Below are 23,215 nucleotides of genomic sequence, written 5' to 3' on the forward strand. Positions count from 1 at the left end.
AGGGAATACATCATATATCTAACGTTACAATTTTTGTGGAATGACATACTTGTGAGAAAACAACAGTTATAAGTAAACATGCGGAGAGTACAAGGATACCGCGCTGTGTTTAGGCGGCGGCATATACTCAAAGCAACAGTCAAGTCTGCGCGCCGCACAGGGCAGTCGTTGACCGCAAACAATTGCTTCCTACGTCACGCGCCTACAGCTGATCGAACGCTTAGTGCGAATGCACTGACAGCCGTAAACAAGTACACAGTCTAAGTTCTCCGACTAAATTCAGTATAAAGCTATAGTGACTTGATGAATTATGTTATTAACATTCAGTATTTTTCAGGATACGGTTCTATAAAATGTTTAAGAACTTCAGGGAAATTCTGTGCGTGTCCGATGTTAAGACGACTTGCTATCGAGAAATTTTCAGGAGGAATGTAATTTCGAAGAAGAAACTAATAAACTGAAAAAAGGTAACTATTAGTTGAGTTCATTTTTCAGGTAACATATTTCCACTTAGGTACGTACTTTAGACGTAATTTGCTGCTCGCAATTACGTGATTCATACTTCGTGCTAATTTTATGTTCTATGAATTTACTTGTGAAGCGACGTGCTTGCGTACATTTGCTGATTTTTGTCAATGTTTTATTAATGAACAGGGTTGTTATTTGTATATATTATGCATCGCTTGAATGCACTGCTTTTTCACTGATGTCATATTTTTTAATTATGTGCCTGCTGTGCTTATTTATTTAAATTATAATTGTCACCTGATTTACTGTGCTGATGTGGTTAGGTATGTAAGTTATACTTTGTGATTTATCTGCTTGCGCCTTCATGTTTACTTATTAAGATGACATATGAACATTTATTTGCTTATGCTGATATGATGCTAATGACCTGTTTATTACGTAAGATATATGTTTACTGCTATGCGTATGGATTGCATATTTATACATTTCTGTTTGTCGTCATAACTACTCTTTAATTTGGTATATAGAAATGCTGATATACTGTGTACAAACATAGAGTTTAGGTCACACTATGGTATTAATTATAGATTGTTCGCTTGGCAGAGCCTCGTTGTAAGAATTGTGTTGCATCCACTTGTTGACATTCTGTTCTCTACTGGTATATTTACTCGCTATTGCATGTTTTGCTTACGCTCAGTGCCTTATATTTTTAAGATAAGAAAATGAACTGCTATAATTCGACGAACGACATTAGTACAAGAAACTTTATAGAAGCCACATGAGCTGGAGGTTTTATGGAAGCTGTATAAATGTATGCTAATAGGAAGGAAGCTAACGACATGACATACCAAAGCTAGGTTTAGACCATTGACAGTTATTACACTGCATTTTTCGTGAGCAATTGAAATAGGAAGTGACACTTGACACAAGAAATACTCCACATGTTTGCTTCTGTTTGCCATAATTCTTGAAGTGGTGTACACACTGTGAAATATTATGATCATTCACACTCCGTAATCGTACTTAATTACTGAGAGTTATTCGAACTAAGTCTGTTAGAGGTCATGTATGCATTTCTTTGTTTATAATTCATAATGAGTAGAAGATTCGGCTCAGATGGATTACACAGAGGTTGTGTGTTGACAGTGTGTCTTCGGATTGTATGGGATGATGAGGTTTGCATTAGGATTTTATCTGTACTTGTTCGAGGAGACTGACTAGAGGAAAGAGTTGTTATGGAAGTGAAATGATATTGGCGATAAGGTTTATATGTATCGACGTATTGAAGAGGTATTATTGAGGTATTATTGAGATTATGTGAAGTTGATGGTTATTGGAGTTTTGGTGGACAAAAGGTAAGGTAAATGATATTGATGATACGATTTATATGTATCGACGTAAGAGGTATTATTGAAGTATTGAGATTATGTGATGCTGATGATTATTGGAGTTTTGGTGTATAAGAGGTAAAGTAAGTGAGGTGCATATTTTTTTTTTTTTTTTGTTGGTCTATATAGAACAAGGAGGATGAAGATAGCAGACTAGAACACTCAAGTAGAAGGAAGATTGTCTACACACACTTTGTTAAATCAATAAATCAATAAGCAGTACATATTTTTTTTTTTTTTTTTTTTTTTTGGAGAGAGGAAGTAATTGCATACCTTGGCTCACTGACAGTTGTTCAGCAACTGTACATTTTGATCTGGCTTGGCAAACATTGGTCTTGACACGATGACTATGACGTTGACTTAACTATTATTGACTGTTATACATTGCTGCCACTACTACTTGATACACATGATGAACATCAAATTTTGACAAATTGCATTTACACAGTTAACACTATTCAATTACACAGTAGTACTTAATGTGGATGAAAGATGAGTGAGTGTGTTTTGTGTGTTTTCCTTTCCTAATCCCAAATAATTAGTCCCAACCTATCTCCTAAATATTATTTTACTTGTTTGTTGTGACTTGCACTGACACCCATAAATATTATAGGTTTACTGATATTTGAGTATTTGTAATAGTTAATATGACAATTATCTGATATCATTTGTGTGTTTATTAGAATTTGTATGTTTAGTGTAAGAGCATTGTAAAAGCATTTGTATGTGTATTCAAACTATTGTTCATGCTTGAACTGTCTGATTAGTGATGGTGAATATTATGAACTGTTACCTGCACTTTTTTAACATAATGGGTGCCACTTAGGAATGATTAATTTCTGCTGATGAACTGTGTGATCAGTGATAGTAAATATTATTAACTGTTACTTGTACTTTTTCTACATGATTGGTGCCACTAGGACATGTTTAATTTCTGCTTATAAACTCTGATGAACAGTGTGATCAGTGATAGTGAATACCATGGACTGCTCTCTGGACCTGCACATCATTGCTAGGTGCAACTGATGGACTGCTTCTACTGAAATAATGTCACTTGTTGGTGTCTGCACCTACTCAACATTGCTGGGTGCCACTGATGGATTGTTTCTACTGAACTAATGTCACTTGTTGGTGTCTGCACTTGTTCAACACTACTGGGTGTCACTATTGGAACTGCTTCTACTGAAATGATGTCACTTGTTGGTGTCTGCACCTGTTCAACATTACTGGGTGCCACTGATGGACTGCTTTTTACTGAAATAATGTGACTTGTTGCTGTGTGTACCTGCTCAACTTTACTGGGTGCCACTAATGAACTGCTTCTACAGAAATAATGTCACTTGTTGGTGTCTGCACCTGTCAACATTACTGGGTGCCACTGATGGACTGCTTCTACTGACATAATGTCACTTGTTGGTGTCTGCACCTGTTCAACATTGCTGGGTGCCACAGATGGAACTGCTTCTACTGACATAATGTCACTTGTTGGTGTGTGCACTTGTTCAACACTACTGGGTGCCACTGTTAGAACTGTTTCTACTGAAATGATGTTACTTCTTGCTGTCTGCACCTACTCAACATTGATGGGTGGCACTGATGGATTGCTTCTACTGAACTAATGTCGCTTGTTGCTGTGTGTACCTGTTCAACATTGCTGGGTGCCACTAATGGAACTGCTTCTGCTGAATGATGTCACTTGTTGGTGTCTGCACCTGTTCAACATTGCTGGGTGCCACTGATGGACTGCTTCTACTAAAATGATGTCACTTGTTGGTATTTGCACCTGTTGACCATCGCTGGGTGCTACTACTGGAACTAACCATTGAAAGCATTTTATATGAACATTTGTATAAACTGATTTTTTGTGTATTGTGTGAACTATTATGTAAAGTCACATGTATGAAAGGAATTTGTATCGCTTACTGTATTTTATATATTAGGTTATTGAAAGGTCAGTGCAAAGCCAAAATTTTAACTAATTATGTGATATTTAGGTATTAATACGAGGCCTGTTCAGAAAGTAAGCTCCGATTGATTGCCAAATTGAAACCACAGTGAACATCAGAAATGTTTTATTTGTAACAATTAGCTACACCTTTCAGCTACTTCTCTACGTAGTCGCCGTTCTGACTTAGACTTTTGTCATAGCGTTGTACCAACTTTTCAATAGCCTCATCATAGAAGGCAGCCGCCAGTGCTTTCCGCCAATTCTCCACGCTGGCCTACACCTCGTTGTCTGTGTCAAAATGTTGTCTTCAAAGACAGCGGTTCATGTGACCAGAGATGAAACTCAGGGGGAGACAATTGCGGACTGTATTGTGGGTAATCTAACATTTCCATTTGAAAACGATGCAGGAGCATCTTCATTGCCCCTGCAGAATGCGGCTGAGAATTGTCTTGAAGAAGAAACAGCACGACAGTTATGTAATGTTAGCTGCATAGCTTCAGGCGAAATTTCTCACCAGGCCCTCGTACTTGGCGGCAGACACTATTTTCTAGACATCTTTACGCACTCACTGCGAGCTCAGAAATGAGAAGAGCGACGTGATGCTAACTGGGGTTATACTAGAGACACTACCCAACACATCTGTGCAAAGCTTTATTGGATTTTCATAGTCGTTTCCATTTCGCGACCTATCGGAGCTTACTTTCTGAACGCCCCTCGTATTATCTTTTATTTTTGTCTGTATTTTTGTGGACGAATTTGGTGGTATTTTCACCACCAATGCTGGCAAAAATACCATCAAATTCTGGCCCGTGGAGGAGGGGCATATGAAAGGTGGCTACACTGAGCCACAGCGCCAGAGATTGCGCCAAAGAGTATTATTCAGCCGCCTCCACAGTGCCTGTCGAGGTCTCGTAGTAGTCAGTGCGTGGGCAGAACTCGTAGCAGAGAGTGTTTGTTGAGATGTGCTAGTAGGCACTGCTTGCTGAGATGTGATATTGGAGAGTTCTGGTTGAGATGTGGTAGTAGCGAGTCGGTGTGGAGAGATTGTAATGTCTAGAGTGCTTTTCATCAATATAAATTAAGGTAACAAACTACTTTTCTTTTTTTTTCTCGTTATTTCAATGTCCTGAATAATGCGCCATTACAGGTTCAGTCAACAAAGCATCTGGCGTGTGTTCTTGTATTAGAGTGTAATTCTGGGTTTCTTGCGCAATTATAGTATTTCTAACTTTTTTTTAGTTACTTCAGTATAAATGGTATTTAAAATTTCTTGTCTTGTTGAAGAAGAACCGTGCCAGATGTGCGTTGAGTCATAGTTCCACATACAGAACAGTTATACTTGTGCTTTGGTTTCGTAGGTTTCATAGTTGGTGGGGACTTAATTAATTAATTGTGTTAACGAAAATTTTCATTTCATTCTTTGTTGTTGTTCTATGCAGTCAGATAGCGTAATAATACTAGTCATGGCCAACCGTTTACGAGACTTATGTAATCGGACTTACAGCCACCAAAAATATTTGCATTATATTTAATTAAGCCCCCATGCAACGTAGGATTACAACTATCGTTTTAAGAAACTCAGGTCATGACAAACGTCATGAACGCGTCCTAACAGCTTGAAACAGACGACAGCAAAATTTTTAGAGTAGACTTATTTAAATATCTGGAAGAATGGATACAAAAAATATGATGGAAAAGATAACAGTGGAGATTATAATATTCGTACTACAAATGGAAAGGCCCTTTCAAATAACAAGAAACAAAAGTACTAAAAGCCTTACTTCTGGAACACAAAACTGAAACACTATGAATCTGTCGTCAGCCCTAAAACACTCTGTGCAGTGGAACACTGAAAACTATGGGAGAGATCGATGAGATATAAAAGTTGAAAAAAAAGACTCCTAAGAAAAATATAAGAGCCCTAAAGCAGCAGTGATTCAAAATCCGGAATAAGATGACATACAGAACTATATGTGAAAGGTGAGAAGTGAACAAACGTAACGAGAAAAAGGAAATTAAAATTCTGTGAAAACGAATGTTGACCAATAATGACAGAATAATGAAACAAATCTTTGACTTAGCAAACAATCATAAAATCCAAAACTACATGGTTGAGAATGGTATGAAGAGATATTAAATATGTGAAAGAAGAAAATAAGAAACAGAACATAACTGCAGAACCAAATCAAGAACTGGAAGAAATGAGGGAATGAACAACATTCTCGAGGAATGAAAAAAGTGTGGTCCTAAGGAAACTTCAGCTGAAACAAGAAAACTGAACCGATGTTGATTTATCGTACTCTCTAAGAGGGTTGCTAAAGAAACAAAACCGCATCCTGTGATGTTAGATTTAGGCAAAGAAATAGTTACCGGCGATATTTTCAGCTTTGCTGAGGCTCCACGTTGCTGCCTGTGCCGAATATGCAGCCCATAATCGCTCCGCATTGTTTTCCGTCGGCCTTCATTTCCGAACTGGTTTTAAATTTTAAATTTATCGCATATTTGGCAAGTCTCTTTTTTGTAACATTGAAAGGCAAATTAAAATATTTATCAGAAATTATTAGCTGGTCTGTACCTTATTGGCTGTAACTTTCTTTGCTTTGCTGTAATCTAAACACAGATAATTTCATTGCGAATCGATACGCATAAAACACCTTTTTACCTCGTATCACAGTATATATGAACATTAACTTAAAATCTGGAGTAGAAATATGTAACAAACTGTGAAACTCCAAATCACGATCCGACACTCAATGAACTCGTCCGTTATAATACTGAACACAGACACTTCAATTCTCAGAATTAACTCAAATCTATTAACAGGTGGCGGGGAAATATACCATGCACGACATCATCTGTAGTTTTTTGTTTTTTATCCGTCGTATCTGTGGCTCGGCTAAAAGAAGCTGCCTAAATTAAAAACGGAAAAATTGGCCATGATATATTATCTGTCAAACGTGAAGTATTTTAACATGTCATAAAATAAATGTATGGAACTCACCAGACACAACTTTGTCTAGGTAGGACATCTCCGTTATGGCGTCGTACGTGATGTTGCCGTCGTGTCGCACCAGCACAGAATCTATCTCCTGCTGCAGCTCCTTTTGTATATCCTCGTGCAGCGCCAGTTCGTATAGGCTGGAGCTAATTGTGGTACTCGAAGTCTCGAAGCCAGCGATGAAGAACCCAAAAGACTCTGCCGCCAGGTCTTCCAGTGGGAAATCTGCGGTTGGATTTGATTATTTTCACGTTAGCAACCCAGAAGAAACAACGACAGCTTGGTGACCCTACAAAATATCTTAATGAAATGACGTAATATTTCCTTGGAGTCCCCAGCCTGCGTAAGGAGATTAGCTCTCTTTCTTCGCTGACAGTCTCGGATTTCAATACCACCCATTTCTCGGAAGTGATGTAGAGATTGTTATATTTTGTCAGTGATGATTGGTACCATTCAACCATTTTCATCAAAGTCAACACGAATCAATAATTCGTCTTGGGAGATAATGCTCTGTCGATCAGGTGGTGGAAACTCAACACATATTTAAAAGTATTAAAACAATGACAACATACCTATGACGTTCGTAACATAAAATGAAATAAAAGCACAATGGGTGAACGTCCTACCCTTAGACTCGTCCATTTATGTCCTTAACCGCCCCATGACGCTCCGCAACCACCCACCAGGTCCTGTCCTCTTCACCTGTGGGCACCAAGACTCTTCACTTGCCGTTTCTGGTGGTGTCCGCGTGTACCTGTGAGCTGCTACGCCCGACCCAACACTCGGTGCGCAGTAGTTGGACACCGAAGGTGACAAGCGACTGATCAGAACTGGGTACAGAAGTCCATATATCACTAGGTTACCTCCGAAACTTGCTCAATAAGAAACGGCCAGAGTCTACATCTATTAGACTCCGCAAAACACTGTACGGTATGTCGTAGGGAATGCATAATGTACTAATATCATCGCCGCGCGGGATTAGCTGAGCGGTCTTAGGCGCTGCAGTCATGGACTGTGCGGCTGGTCTCGGCGGAGGTTCGAGTCCTCCCTTGGGCATGGGTCTGTGTGTTTGTCCTTAGGATAATTTACGTTAAGTAGTGTGTACGCTTAGGGACTGATGACCTTAACAGTTAAGTCCCATAAGATTTCACACACACACACACACACACACACACAAATGGCTCTGAGCACTATGCGACTTAACTTCTGAGGTCATCAGTCGCCTAGAACTTAGAACTAATTAAACCTAACTAACCTAAGGACATCACACACATCCATGCCCGAGGCAGGATTCGAACCTGCGACCGTAGCGGTCACTCGGCTCCAGACTGTAGCGCCTAGAACCGCACGGCCACTCTGGCCGGCACACACACACACACACACACGCTAATATCATATATCATTTCGCACAACCCCCTTCTCTTCACCTCTCTCTCTATCACACACACGGATGGTATGCGGGGAAAAGCCCGTTGTCAGTCCTCTGAATGAACCCGAATTCCCCTGATTTGAGCGTTGCGTTCATTATGTGGTACTATGCGGTGCAATCTCTGACATTCCAAGTTTAGTGAGTAAGGCTATCCACGATGAACAACGTTTCTCTTGCAGCCCCTCTCGCAAGAAATTTTCGTGATGTCGGACGTTTAGAACCTCTCGAAAATATGCTTAGAGTGTAAGCCGCTCATCCCAAAAACAATGATATGAGCCATTAGCATGCTCAGCTGCGCGTCTTTGCACGAGAGACATTTGAATATCACCTGTTAAAGGTCCTGCAGAGGAACTTTGGTAACACGAAGACAGAAAATATCTTTTTCGGTGAAATGTTTCCTGTTTTGGCCGTTAAAACATTATTTATTTCAACTACAATTTCGATACGTTGTAATTTTCGAGCGTTGTCGCACGTTGTAACCCACTCAGCAACATAAAGCTGTGCCGCGCTGTGTAAGAACATTTGCATGACGTGTTGTGAATTTATCACCTGTTCGAGACGTCTCTGCCGCTTTTGTGATCCAGTTACTTACCTACTGCATGAAATTTAAACTTCAGTATTTACACCATTATTTCATCAGCTCTGCAGAGGGTATGGTATATGGAACAGCTGATAAATCCACAGCACCTCATGCAACAGCTCTTACACAGCGTATCATGACTTTGTATTACCAATTGGGTTACAACATCCCAAAATGCTTGCAAATGACAACATATCGAAACTGCAATAGCAATAAATAATGTTTTAACAGTTAAAAGCGGAACTTATTTCGTTTAAAAATTTCACAAAAGCTATGGACCGAGTTATCACCTAACTAAACAAAATATCGATGTAATATTACCAAAGCACAAGTACTTTGCATCGACAAGAATAAAACTGCTGGAATTGCACGGTGGAAAAGTTTCTCCCTAGGGCTGTCGTCGATTAAAAGACTCCATTGTGGTGTGAGACTGTGTGGTCATATTCTGCAACATCAGATGCATGGGTTGCCGTTGGTAAAGCACATTGTGCTCATTCTAGACTTAGAAGTAATTTAAGTCCTGCTGATGTGTTATGAGCGTGGATTAAAGGTGGAGGAACTATTACTGAGTTTAGTTTAATGTATGCTGGTACTTTATACACAATGATGAGCCAGAGCATTATGACATTATGGCCATTGCCCATCGTGAGTTTGAATGCCACCTGGTGGTGTTGAGGGTATGGCCCTATGGCTGGAAACGAGAATCTCTGAAACGGCGAAGCAGGTAACCTGTTTGGGTACGACTGTTGTGAGCACCTATGGAAAGTGGTTGAAGGAATGGTGGAAAACGCGTAAGCCTTATGGTACTAGACGTCCATGTCTCACCACAAAACATGAGGCTGAGGATCCCCCACTGTGGAATCCAGGCTAGACGGCGATCAGTGGCGGATCCGACGACAGAGAACAATGCTGGTGTAGGCACAAGTATTTTGCTGTACACAGTTCAAAGGCCATTGTTCAACATGGAGCTCACACGACCCTTACGTCTTCCTGTGTAACAATATTGTCAGTTACTATTGCATTGGTCACAGCATCACTGAATTTTCACAATGGATCAATAGAAACTGTCGCCTGTCGAATGATTCGCAATTTTTGTTACACCATGTCGATGGTTGGGTCCTTATAGGCCGTAGTCCAAGCGAATGGCTGCTCGAAAAGTGCTCCGCATCACAGTGCAGAATTATGCTATAGGGTACACTGAGTTGGGATTCCGTGGGATCTGTGGTAGTACACGGAAACAGCGTGACAGCCGTGATCTAAGTAAACATACTGCGGACCACCTGCATCCCTTCATGGTTGAAACCTTCTCTGATGGCGGTGACACCTTCCAGCAGGATAACTCTCCAGGACACAATTACAGAATCGTGCTGCAGTGCTTTGAGGAGCATGATAGTGAACTCATATTGATGCCTCAGCCAACAGATGTTCCTAATCTGTACTGACTGTAACACATATCTGTCGCCAGCTGCCTGCCCACAAACCACTGTCCCGCAATTTGCGGGAATTTTGTGGCTTGTGAGCAGAAATGTGGTGCCACGTGCTTCTGGAAACCTATCAAGGACTTGTAGAATCCAGTCCAAGCAGAATCGCTGCTGTACTGTGTTTGAAAAGTGAACCAACACGGTATTAAGCAGGTGGTCATAATATCCTGGCTCGTCGGTGAGCTCATTTTTAAAATAAAGACGGTTCTACGAAACAATACCCCAATTGCTACATTTCCCTCTGCTTCCAATAGTTATGCTGTCTGAAAATTTTTTTTTTCTTCTGGTTTGATTGTTTCACACAGCTACTCAGCCTCCAAAGTGCAGATGTAGGGTTTCAGTGAAGTGGTCAAAGCAAAGTGAAACGGAACAATATGTACATCTAACAGAATCCACATTTTCACGTTCGACATTATTTCGGCATTCAAGCAGTCCAATATCACACGTCACACTAATTACACTTTCAGACGATAACAGTGGTATGCCAGTGTCATAACTTGTCTTTTGACACGCGTATTGTCACACCGGCTGGTATTTCAGTGAAGAAAGTGGATTCTGTAGCACAGAGTGAAGTCTAATAATGAAATGACGTGGTGTAACTTTATTTGTAGTTTTCCACAGTTCAGTCTTACAAAATCAACGATTCTTCTCATGTCGAGCTTATACTGCTAAAGAAGTAGCAGTTACGATGCTTGTACTATTTTGTTGTTTTCGATGTGTTCTTGGTAATACTACATCGAATTTTGTTTCTTCATTGCTAAATTTCCTTTCTTAGATCGTGAATGGGTGACCAAATGTCTCTCATGGTAAGACACGGATTTTGCTAGAGAATAGCTCATATCACTGTTTTTGCAATGAACGATTTTCATTCTAAACACAGTTTCGTGCGGTTCTGTGTGCTGGATGCCCCTCACTTCTCTTGCCAATGCAGTTTGTTGAGTGATGCAGTGTCACTCGCTCGCTGACTAAAGAAACCTTTGACGAATCGAATAGGTTTTCTTTGAATCAAAAATGGTTCAAATGGCTCTGAGCACTATGGGACTTAACATCTGTGGTCATCAGTCCCCTAGAACTTAGAACTACTTAAACCGAACTAACCTAAGGACATCACACACATCCATGCCCGAGGCAGGATTCGAATCTGCGACCGTAGCGGTCACGCGGTTCTAGACTGAAGCGCCTAGAACCGCACGGCCACACCGGCCGGCTTTCTTTGAATCGTTTCTATCTCTTTCGCTATGCGACTTGGTAAGAGTCCATTACAGATAAACAATACTCGAGAATTGGTCCTTCGAGCCGTTTGCCAGCGACGTCTTTTGTGGGTGAATTTCACTTCCTCGGGTTGTGTCCCACCCAAATCTGATCCCGGCGTATGCCTTCCACCAAGCTAGACTTATGTGGCAGATCCAACTTAAATCAGTCTCAAGACATATTCATAAATATTTGAAAGTCGTCAGTCACTGCTTTGATGAATCGCTGATTTCGTAGTCAAACCACATCGGATAATTCTATCTCTTTTATGCAAATTGCACAACATAACAGTTATCTGCCAATATTTGCACCAGGCACTGTTACAGTGCAAGTCTATCTGCATATGGTTACAAATTTAAGACAGTGTCACAGCTATGATTCTTCAAATAGCCTGATAGAACTATAGATGGTGTACCGAACATCATTCGGCGTATGCGTATTAAGGACGTTACTTGCTCTATCACATTGTATTGTTGTACGCCCGACGACACCCCCGTTTCTGACGCTGCTTCTCCATTAAGAAAGACGTACTTTTTGCTACGAAATATTCAGTTCAATCATAAACGCATTATTATATTTTATTTGTATGTATCTTGTTTACTATGCGACAGTGTGGAACTTTACCGAAGGCGTTCTTTGAGCCAATCTGAGCTCCGCTTTCTATTGGAGTCCGCCCAGCACACAGTGACCAATTTTCGTGTCCAGTGCTCTGTGTGAATTAATTCGACTGTTCGGAAACGGAGGCCGACATTGTCCGCCAGCCGGTATCGCCAGAATCGAGATAAACGCCCTGCAATGTTTCTCAAACGATTTAAACAAATTATTCGGTAAAAAAATCATTTTTGCATTACTTACAGCTTTGTACGTCAGCTTCCGGGTGACGTGCCCATCATTTTGTTTAAGGTCATAGTTATTGTGATATTTACACTTCATTAAGACACTACTCGAAATTAAAAAAAGTTTGAAATGAAAAAAAAAAGAGGTCGCTATGACTTTGTGTTTGGCGCATATTACATAGTATGTTGCTGCATATGAAACTCAGCTAACATACTGGATTTTTTTTTAGACTTGAGTGGAGTTCTTATTTGTCACCAGTCTCGAGAAAATTGATCTGATGTAGCACATTTATTTACGACTTCGCGGGCCAGTCGTAAAGCCAGAATGAAATATCCACAACATTCCTCATATTTCATAAACGGTTTGAGATATCGAAAAGAGATTTTGGCAAATAATAAGACACAAAGAGGAGAGTATTTTGGCATATGACTATTACACAAGACTTCATTCTCTACCATACTATTCCACTAACTACAGACTTCTTCCATGAAAGAAAACACGTTCATTTTAGTACTGAGGATGCACTTTTTCATAAGATAATGAGCTTACTTTTCCTCATTTCCTTACCTAATAAACTTAATGAACCACTGTTTCAGAATTTTCTCCCAATCGCATCTGCACAAAATTTTAGTGAGGCGACACTGTGTAAACTCCGCTGTATATTGGCAAAAGAAGCAAATTCTAACATGGAAATAGTAGAAATACAGGCTTTACTCAAAATTCACCACTCGTGACGCTTCTCTGCAAGTTACACATTGCTAACGAGTCAAGTGAAAACAAATCGCAGCTTTTCTTGCATTTTTCAGAGTGATTCTTTTCAGGTAGTAACCAAAGCAGAAGTGTCAGTAGATGTTTTTGAATGGTTACCATACAAGTGTGGATGTGGACGGGCTCAGCTTACTATTTAGATAAAAGAACAGCATAGGCTTCAGCTTAGAACGGCACTTCCCCTCCAGCGCTCAGTATTTTGTCTGCAACCCTGCCTGCAACCCCAACCACTAACGCTCTCGCAACATGTGCCATGCCGACTGCCCATCTACCGGCCACGTTATTTCCCGCCCTCTCTGCCATGTGGTTGGTTCAAATGCCTCTGAGCACTATGGGACTTAACTGCTAAGGTCATCAGTCCCCTAGAACTTAGAACTACTTAAACCTAACTAAGGACATCACATATATTCATGCCCGAGGCAGGATTCGAACCTGCGACCGTAGCAGCAGCGCGGTTCCGGACTGAAGCGCCTAGAACCGCACAGCCACAACGCGGCCGGCTCTGCCATCTGAAAGCTGGCTTCCACTTGATCAGTGCTTGGATAAATCACGTCGCCTCGTACAGCTGAGTCAGTTAATTTAGCAGGCTACACGAGCACTCTTACGCTCATGTGAACTCTAAGTAAGCTTTTCCAATGTACCCACTGTCTGAATAGTTCACCAGTAGCATTAGCTGAAGTTTTGGTGGGTAACACCTATTCATTCGTCTGGCCTTAAAATGATGAGGAGGTTGTGTTGTTGCTGCGGTCTTCAGTTTGAAGAGTGGTCTGATACAACTATGCATGACAATCGTCCCTGTACAAGCCTCTTCGTCTATGTGTAACTGCAGAAACCAACGTCCATTTGAACTGGCTTACTGTTGTGAGCCTGGCTGTCTCCCTAGGACTGTAACTCCGCCTCCCCTCCGCCCCACCCACAACTGACGACTTCGTCATGCTTCCAGAAAGTTGTACCATGAATTTCTCTTCTCCCTGCGTTGATTCAGTACCTCCTAGTTAACCATCATGTTCTCAGCACTCTCATGTACCATCACATTTCAAAAGCTTCTATCCCTTTCTTGTCAGAACTGTTTACCGATCACATTTCACTTCCGCACAAAGCTACGTTTCAAATAAATAGCTTTAAAAATGACTCCTTCACACTTAAATTTTTCGGTACTAACAAATTTCTCTTTGTCACAAACCCTTTTCTTACTATCGTCAGTCTGCGTGTTATATCCTCTCTGCTTCGACGATAGTGCGTAATCATGTTCTCAAAAGGACTAAAGCAGTTTACTAACCCAATTTTAGTGCCGCTTCGCATAAACTACACTACTGGTCATTAAAATTGCTACACCACGAAGATGACGTGCTACAGAGGCGAAATTTAACCGAGAGAAAGAAGATGCTGTGATATGCAAATGATTAGCTTTTCAGAGCATTCACACAAGGTTGGCACCGGTGGTGACACCTGCAACGTGCTGACATGAGTAAAGTTTCAAACCGATTTCTCATACACAAACAGCAGTTGACTGCCGTTGCCTGGTGAACCATTGTTATGATGCTTCGTATAACGAGGAGAAATGCGTACCATCACGTTCCCGACTTTGATAAAGATCGGATTGTAGCCTATTGCTATTACGGTTTATCGTATCGCGACATTGCTGCTCGCGTTGGTCGAGATCCAATGACTGTTAGCAGAATATGGAATCGGTGGGTTCAGGAGGGTAATACGGAACGCCACGAGATGACATGCATCTTATACGCATGGCCGTAACGGATCGTACAGTCACGTCTCGATCCCTGAGTCAACAGATGGGGACGTTTGCAAGACAACATCCATCTGCACGAACAGTTCGACGACATTTGCAGCAGCGTGGACTATCAGCTCGGAGACCACGGCTGCGGTTACCCTTGACGCTGCATCACAGACAGGAACACTTGCGATGGTGTACGCAACGACGAACCAGTGTGCGCGAATGTCAAAACGTAATTTTTCGGATGAATCCAGGTTCTGTTTACAGTATCATGATGGTCACACCCGTGTTTGGCGACATCGCGGTGAACGCACATTGGAAGCGTGTATTCGTCATCGCCATACTGGCGTATCACCCGGCTTGATGGTATGGAGTGCCATTGGTTACACGTCTCTGTCATCTCTTGTTCGCACTGACGGCATTTTGAACAGTGGACGTTACATTTCAGATGTGTTACGACCCGTGGCTCTACCCTTCATTCGATCCCTGCGAAACCCTACATTTCAGCAGGATAATGTAGGGCCTTTCTGGATACAGAAAATATTCGACTGCTTCCCTGCCTAGCATATTCTCCAGATCTCTCACCAATTGAAAACGTCTGGTCAATGGTGGCCAAGCAAGCGGCTCATCACAATACGCCAGTCACTACTCTTGATGAACTGTGGTATCGTGTTGAAGCTGCATGGGCAGCTGTACCTGTACACGCCATCCAAGCTCTGTTTGACTCAATGCCCAGGCCAAGGCCGTTATTACGGCCAGAGGTGGTTGTTCTGGGTACTGATTTCTCAGGATCTATGCACCCAAATTGCGTGAAAATGTAATCACATGTCAGTTCTAGTATGATAGATTTGTCCAATGAATACCAGTTTATCATCTGCATTTCTTCTTGTTGTAGCAATTTTAATGGCCAGTGGTGTAATTCACTCGGCAACGCCTGATTTGACTGTATTACATCCAACTGCCTATGTTTGTTGTTGATGATGTTTATCTTATAACGCGATGGAAGGCTCGCTGGTTTACAGTCGGGTGACAGAGTTAATATATATGACCTTTCGACGGGTATCATACTTTGCCAGAAGGAGAAAACTATGGCCCTCTCTGAAATGTCTTGGCATCCTAACGGTGCCATCCGGTTGGAAACATAACAGCTTTCCATTATTAGCATACGCCGGAAATGTCTACATTTACGCATTGTATAACCTCTTTGCAAGAAACTAACTTTTCCGTTCAACTCGTCTTGCCGGTCTTTTAACGTCTGTGACAAAATTACAATGCCATTGTCAAAAGTTAGTATATTTATATTTTCTCCCTGAATTTTAATTCCTATTCTAAATTTTGGCTTAGTTCCTCATTCTGATTTCTCACTGTAAGGATTGAATCCTATCGGATGTAGGCTATAGTCCTATCTCATTTTCTTCTCAACTACTGTTTCCCTCTCAAGTACTTCAACTGTAAAATCTACAGTCTAGTCTCTTTAAAAGTTATAGATAGTCTTTCACTCACTGCTCTTTATCACTGCTACCTTAAGAATCTTAAAGAGTGTATTCCAGCAAATATTCTTCAAAAGGTTTTTCTAAATCTACAAACGCTATAAACGTAGGTCTGCCTTCTCTGTCTATCTTTTAAGGTAAATCGTATGGTCAATATTGCCTCGCGTGTCCCTACATTTATCCGGAACACAAACAGGTCTTCAACTAACCCGCCTTACATAAGCCTTTCCAGTGTTCTTTAAATAAACTGTGCCAGAATTTTTCATCCGTGATTTATTAGCCTGATTATTTGGTAGTATTCACACCTGTCAAAACCTGCCTTCTTTGGAACTGAAATTATTACAGCCATCCTGAAATCTGCAGGTGTTTCGTTTGTCTCATACACATTCCACTCTGAAGTACGATTACACCAGTTTTGTCATTGAATATTATGTCAATGATTTATGACTGAATGTTGTCAACCTTGAGTCCGATCTGTTATTTGAGTGTCAAATTCTTTTCGTAGTATCATATCTACGTTTTCATCTACTTCCTCTCACCTTTCCCTAATACTAAGGAGGTTACACATCGAACTACTGGCCGATTCGGATATTTCTGTCCGGCAGCTTTGCGCGAAGGGATCGAATAGCATTCTCGCATTTGAGCAGCCTTTTGTAAACAATTCTTTTATAATTCGACAGCGAAGGAATACATCATCACCTTTTTTAAAGGCGCGAATCTCCTGTGGCGTGTTGTATACGAATAAGAGGATGTGCGCTGTCAGATAGGACATTACTATGTTGTTTGCCCTTTGTTGACGGTGGAAATTATCAAATGCTCCATGTCATCCCAGATATACATTAGAACAACGAACATAATTCCAGTACCTGGCTAAACAGTGTCGTATTAGCTTGGTTCAAATGGTTCAAATGGCTCTGAGCTCTATGGGACTTAACATCTGTGGTCATCAGTCCCCTAGAACTTAGAACTACTTAAACCTAACTAACCTAAGGACATCAGACACATCCATGCCCAAGGCAGGATTCGAACCTGCGACCGTAGCGGTCACGCGGTTCCAGACTGAAGCGCCTAGAACCGCACGGCCACACCGGCCGGCAGTGTCGTATTAGCAAGTGAGAATTATCAGTCATCGTTTCAAATAGTTCACGACGTACTCTTACCCTACAATGGGCGAATAACCACTTTCACTCAACAGCCCCAGTGGCTTTTTTAATGCTCCTAGCGTCCAATGGCCACAGTAATATACGCATTTTATAGCTTCCTGGCAGACTGAAACTGCGTGCCGGATCAGGACTCGAAACCGAACCTTCCATGTCTCGCACACTGTTCTTAACCGAAAAAATATCTACGCATGACTCATGAAACTTCCTCAAATTAATACTTACGCCAGTAGCTCCTTCTTAGGTTCTATACTTCATAGAAGTTCTCTTGCACCTCTTTCGGGGTTACCACTACTGCTAGAAAGTATACAGGGTCGCCAGAAACAGTGTGAAGAGCTTTTAAGCTTTTGCAAGGTTGGTGCGGTGAGAAATAATTGTTAAGAAAAAAATTCGATACGTTGCGCTATTTCCTAGTCAGTTAACATTGAAGTCCGCTGAACAGGCCGTTGCGCTCGCAAAATCAAGCGGCCCGCCAGATACAATTACTGTCAGTTGTTCTCTTAGCGTAGACGAAAGCGCACGAGACTGCTGAGGCTTTGGCCCTGTTTCGATCGTAACTACCGTCCGATGTCCTATTTTTGTATCACCGTCTCATTCGATCTTAGGAAACCAAACGAAGAGTAGTGTCTCTGGCTGGCATCTTGAAATTGCGCACGCAACGGCCTGGTTGGATAACTTCAATGTGCAAAGTATGGAATTTTTTCTTAACAATTATTGCTGAGCATAACATTCCTTGCAAACACCCTTACAAGCTTTTCTGACTGTCTCTGACCACCTTGTATAATGGAGAAGTGGCTTAGTCACAGTCTAGGGTATTGTTTCAGGAATGAATTATCCTTCTGGATCGGAGCGTTCGTACATTCCGATAACACTGATAATATAGTTTGTTATAAAATTTTTGTTTATAATTATCTGCAAATTATATTATGGTTATTTACATTGAAATTTGTCTTTACTTAACAAAAAAATCTCTCTGAGCACTATGGGACTTAACAGCTGTGGTCATCAGTCCCCTAGAACTTAGAATTACTTAAACCTAACTAACCTAAGGACATCACACACATCCATGCCCGAGGCAGGATTCGAACCTGCGACCGCAGTAGTCGCGCGGTTCCGGACTGAGCGCCTAGAACCGCTAGACCACCGCGGCCGGCTCTTAACTTAACAGCAATGGTTTGTAGCCTCTGGAAGCCTTCCTAAACCCGAAAGAATGGAGCAATAATAACGAAAAGAAAAAAGTAAAGGGTTTTTTGTGTAATGGAGGAAGAAGGTGCACACTTCCAAAGCTTTCTGTGAACTACATCTGCGAAAATCTTCGAGTAATCTACGTTAATACAAGTAACGTAATATCTTATACAACATGTCATGTACGAGTAATTGTGCCAACGCAATTATATCTGCACTTTAAACGTTGGTGAACTTCAAGAATTCTGTAGCTATAGAAACACAATGACAGTTGCCTGAAAAAAAAAGTTCCAAATGGGGTTCTAATGTCACATCACGGCGACGTCACTGGACAGGAACTGAAGCTCTTATCGGGGAAGAATTGGAATGAAAATCAGTCTTGTGCTTTCGAGAAAAAAGAAAAAAAAACATCCCAGCATTCGTCTCAAACAATTTAAGGAAATAAAGGAAAATATTAATCTCGATTACCGTCCCCCACAATACAAATTCGGTGTCTTGCCTGTGCGGCAAATTGCTTGGTGTATCCGAGATAACATCAGCTGCATGTGAAGCATGAAAAAGTTGCAAAGCGTAATCCAGTCACATGTATATTACGTCCGTGTTTCAGAGAATATTTTCAACCTGGAGTCTGATGAATGGTTCAGAGTGCTACTAACTACAGCTATTGTCCTTTTCTCTGATGTTGACATGTCAACGCATACAGCATGCACTTTGAAACTGTAATTCTTGTGAAGTCCTTTGTAAGAATGCGGGATCTGCTTTACTTTGTTTAGGCGTCTTTTCCTGTTGTAGTGTGGCTCGCCCTCATGTGTTCCACAGTTTGCAAACCCCAGGTGCATCTCAGGTACTCTCAAGAACGTCCCAGATTTGAGAGGCACGATGTCGTCTCACGTTTTGGATTTTCGGAAAATGTTGGCCAATAATTACCTGCTGTTCCATCTGCACTACTGCTGCTTCAGATCAACAGCGGGCAGAGATCTTAAAAACAGCGATACTGGGATGTTCATATTAAGGTGTACACATTTTATTTACATGTGAAGCAGCTAGCGTCAGACCACGTACTAAAATTTTCGCTGTGATCTTTTACGTGTGAGAAAGTAGAGCGTTATTTACATTCGAAGGAGGCCGCTTCAGGCCACATACAAAAAGTGCCTATTCAGTATGAGAAAGCAAATTCTTTTAGCTATATGAATGAAAAAGCCAGCGGCCATGCCGCAGTGGTCACACCGGTTCGCGTCATATCACCGAAATTAATCGCTGTTGGGCTTGGCTAGCACTTGGATGGTTCTGCTTAGTGCTGTTGGCAAGCGAGGTTGTGAGGCCAATTGAGGATTTATTTGACTACGAAGTTGGGGCACCGGTCACGAAAACTGACTAGGGCTGGGAGAGCGGTGTGCTGACCACATGCCCCTCGACATCCGCATCCGGTGACAACTATGGTGATGACTACACGGCGGTCGGTCGGTACCGTTAGGCCTTCAAGGACTGTTGACACAGTGTTTGTCTGTTTATTTGTACGTGGGTGAGAGAAAAGCATGAGCGAGAAACACAAGAGTAAGTAAAAAAAGAGAAAAATTTCTCTGCTATAAACTCGCCAGCTTCGCAACAGCCATCCACAAATGTGTAGGCCGTTCAAGGTGCAATTACATGCTACATTATAATCTAAAGAACTCACAGGTTTTCTCCGTATTCTTTCCATTTTCCATCTTGTCTCCTTCGACGAATCCTTTATTTTTCAGTTGCATGAGCAGATCTATAAAATCCTTCTTGGTCACATTGTTCTTCTCCCTATATTCTACATTGTCTGCAATCATTTTCCGAAAATAGCTGCTGACTTCTGTGAAGCCACCCTTGATCCTGAAAAGCGAAATACTTAATATGAATTGCGTTATTTCTCCTCTTACATAGTAATAGTTTCAACACCTGACTCATCTAGAGAATGCAATTTACCGTTCTAGTAATGTTCTGTCTGATCACAATACTCAGTTGTAAATTAAATGCTTTTGTTCATGGAACAAAAAATAAAGGACAACAGTAATATGCTGATGCAGAATGTCTCTCCAATTGCCGAACACATAAAATACTAACTCTACTAACTATGTCTCAAGAGAAATTCTGTAGTAGCAATTGTAGTACGGAAACGGAGAGACCATTAAACGTTTACATACACTCCTGGAAATGGAAAAAAGAACACATTGACACCGGTGTGTCAGACCCACCATACTTGCTCCGGACACTGCGAGAGGGCTGTACAAGCAATGATCACACGCACGGCACAGTGGACACACCAGGAACCGCGGTGTTGGCCGTCGAATGGCGCTAGCTGCGCAGCATTTGTGCACCGCCGCCGTCAGTGTCAGCCAGTTTGCCGTGGCATACGGAGCTCCATCGCAGTCTTTAACACTGGTAGCATGCCGCGACAGCGTGGACGTGAACCGTATGTGCAGTTGACGGACTTTGAGCGAGGGCGTATAGTGGGCATGCGGGAGGCCGGGTGGACGTACCGCCGAATTGCTCAACACGTGGGGCGTGAGGTCTCCACAGTACATCGATGTTGTCGCCAGTGGTCGGCGGAAGGTGCACGTGCCCGTCGACCTGGGACCGGACCGCAGCGACGCACGGATGCACGCCAAGACCGTAGGATCCTACGCAGTGCCGTAGGGGACCGCACCGCCACTTCCCAGCAAATTAGGGACACTGTTGCTCCTGGGGTATCGGGGAGGACCATTCGCAACCGTCTCCATGAAGCTGGGCTACGGTCCCGCACACCGTTAGGCCGTCTTCCGCTCACGCCCCAACATCGTGCAGCCCGCCTCCAGTGGTGTCGTGACAGGCGTGAATGGAGGGATGAATGGAGACGTGTCGTCTTCAGCGATGAGAGTCGCTTCTGCCTTGGTGCCAATGATGGTCGTATGCGTGTTTGGCGCCGTGCAGGTGAGCGCCACAATCAGGACTGCATACGACCGAGGCACACAGGGCCAACACCCGGCATCATGGTGTGGGGAGCGATCTCCTACACTGGCCGTACACCACTGGTGATGGTCGAGGGGACACTGAATAGTGCACGGTACATCCAAACCGTCATCGAACCCATCGTTCTACCATTCCTAGACCGGCAAGGGAACTTGCTGTTCCAACAGGACAATGCACGTCCGCATGTATCCCGTGCCACCCAACGTGCTCTAGAAGGTGTAAGTCAACTACCTTGGCCAGCAAGATCTCCGGATCTGTCCCCCATTGAGCATGTTTGGGACTGGATGAAGCGTCGTCTCACGCGGTCTGCACGTCCAGCACGAACGCTGGTCCAACTGAGGCGCCAGGTGGAAATGGCATGGCAAGCCGTTCCACAGGACTACATCCAGCATCTCTACGATCGTCTCCATGGGAGAATAGCAGCCTGCATTGCTGCGAAAGGTGGATATACACTGTACTAGTGCCGACATTGTGCATGCTCTGTTGCCTGTGTCTATGTGCCTGTGGGTCTGTCAGTGTGATCATGTGATGTATCTGACCCCAGGAATGTGTCAATAAAGTTTCCCCTTCCTGGGACAATGAATTCACGGTGTTCTTATTTCAATTTCCAGGAGTGTATTTACTATTGGAAATGGGACCACAAAGCTGCTCCGGTGTGTTAACATTAATTTACATATTTTTTTCCCTTATTAATCATACTCCGTTAGTATAAAGATAAAGAAGAATCATCATCAATATGAAACAAGTGAAGTCGTACATTAACAGGCATAAGCAAGTACTGCAAGCGTTCTTAGTAAAATGGATGTTTTCGAGACTGAATATAATGGAAAATTAGAGGATTCTAGTAATAACAGGAGATGGATGATATACGCCATGTATGTAAATTGAGAACCGACAAAATGTAACGATGCAAAATGTCGTAGTAATGTACACTAACAGATCAGAATAAATCATGAAGATGAAGACGGATGCTGTATCTGCCATTTCAGAAAGAACTGTGCAAGGATATTATAAGACAAGGAAAATGACGTGATGTTTCGATGATTCTCTATTTTGAATAAGGGAGCACACATACACTCCAGTATGAGTGTAACAGAAACGGAGTGCACCGACGATGTAATAAAAATTCCAATAATAGTTATACCGATAATAATAATAATAATAGATTTTTGTTATTTCCCTTATTTACGCATTCACAACCACTAAAAATTTATTAAAGGATGTTAGTTGAATAAGAAGATTTACTCACCACTATCGACGACTTACTGCCCGACTGTCATTTTCAACTGTACATGTATCCTACACTGAAGAGCCAAAGAAACTGGTACACCTACCTAATATAGTGCACGCCCCCGCGAGCACGCAGAAGTGCCGCAACACGACGTGGCATGGATTCGACTAAGGTCTGAAGTAGTGCTGGAGGCAATTGACACCATGAATCCTCCAGGGCTGTCAATAAATCCCTAAGAGTACAAGGGAGTGGAGGTCTCTGAACAGCACGTGGCCAGGCAGCCTATATATGCT

The 23,215-nt window shown here is 42.1% G+C and overlaps 1 protein-coding gene across 1 annotated transcript in view; it reads right to left on the reverse strand.

Annotated features, from left to right (window-relative positions):
* LOC124798583 (cytochrome P450 6k1-like) overlaps positions 1–23,215 on the reverse strand; it is a 146,711-nt gene that overhangs the window by 20,889 nt on the left and 102,607 nt on the right. Inside the window, exons 5-6 of the mRNA XM_047262045.1 lie at positions 20,394–20,575; positions 6,806–7,027 (exon numbers count right to left, since the gene is read on the reverse strand). Coding sequence (XP_047118001.1) covers positions 6,806–7,027; positions 20,394–20,575 — 404 coding nt within the window. The remainder of the gene's footprint in view (positions 1–6,805; positions 7,028–20,393; positions 20,576–23,215) is intronic.

The sequence above is a fragment of the Schistocerca piceifrons genome, chromosome 5 (assembly GCF_021461385.2).
Source record: "Schistocerca piceifrons isolate TAMUIC-IGC-003096 chromosome 5, iqSchPice1.1, whole genome shotgun sequence".
NCBI lineage: Eukaryota > Metazoa > Arthropoda > Insecta > Orthoptera > Acrididae > Schistocerca > Schistocerca piceifrons.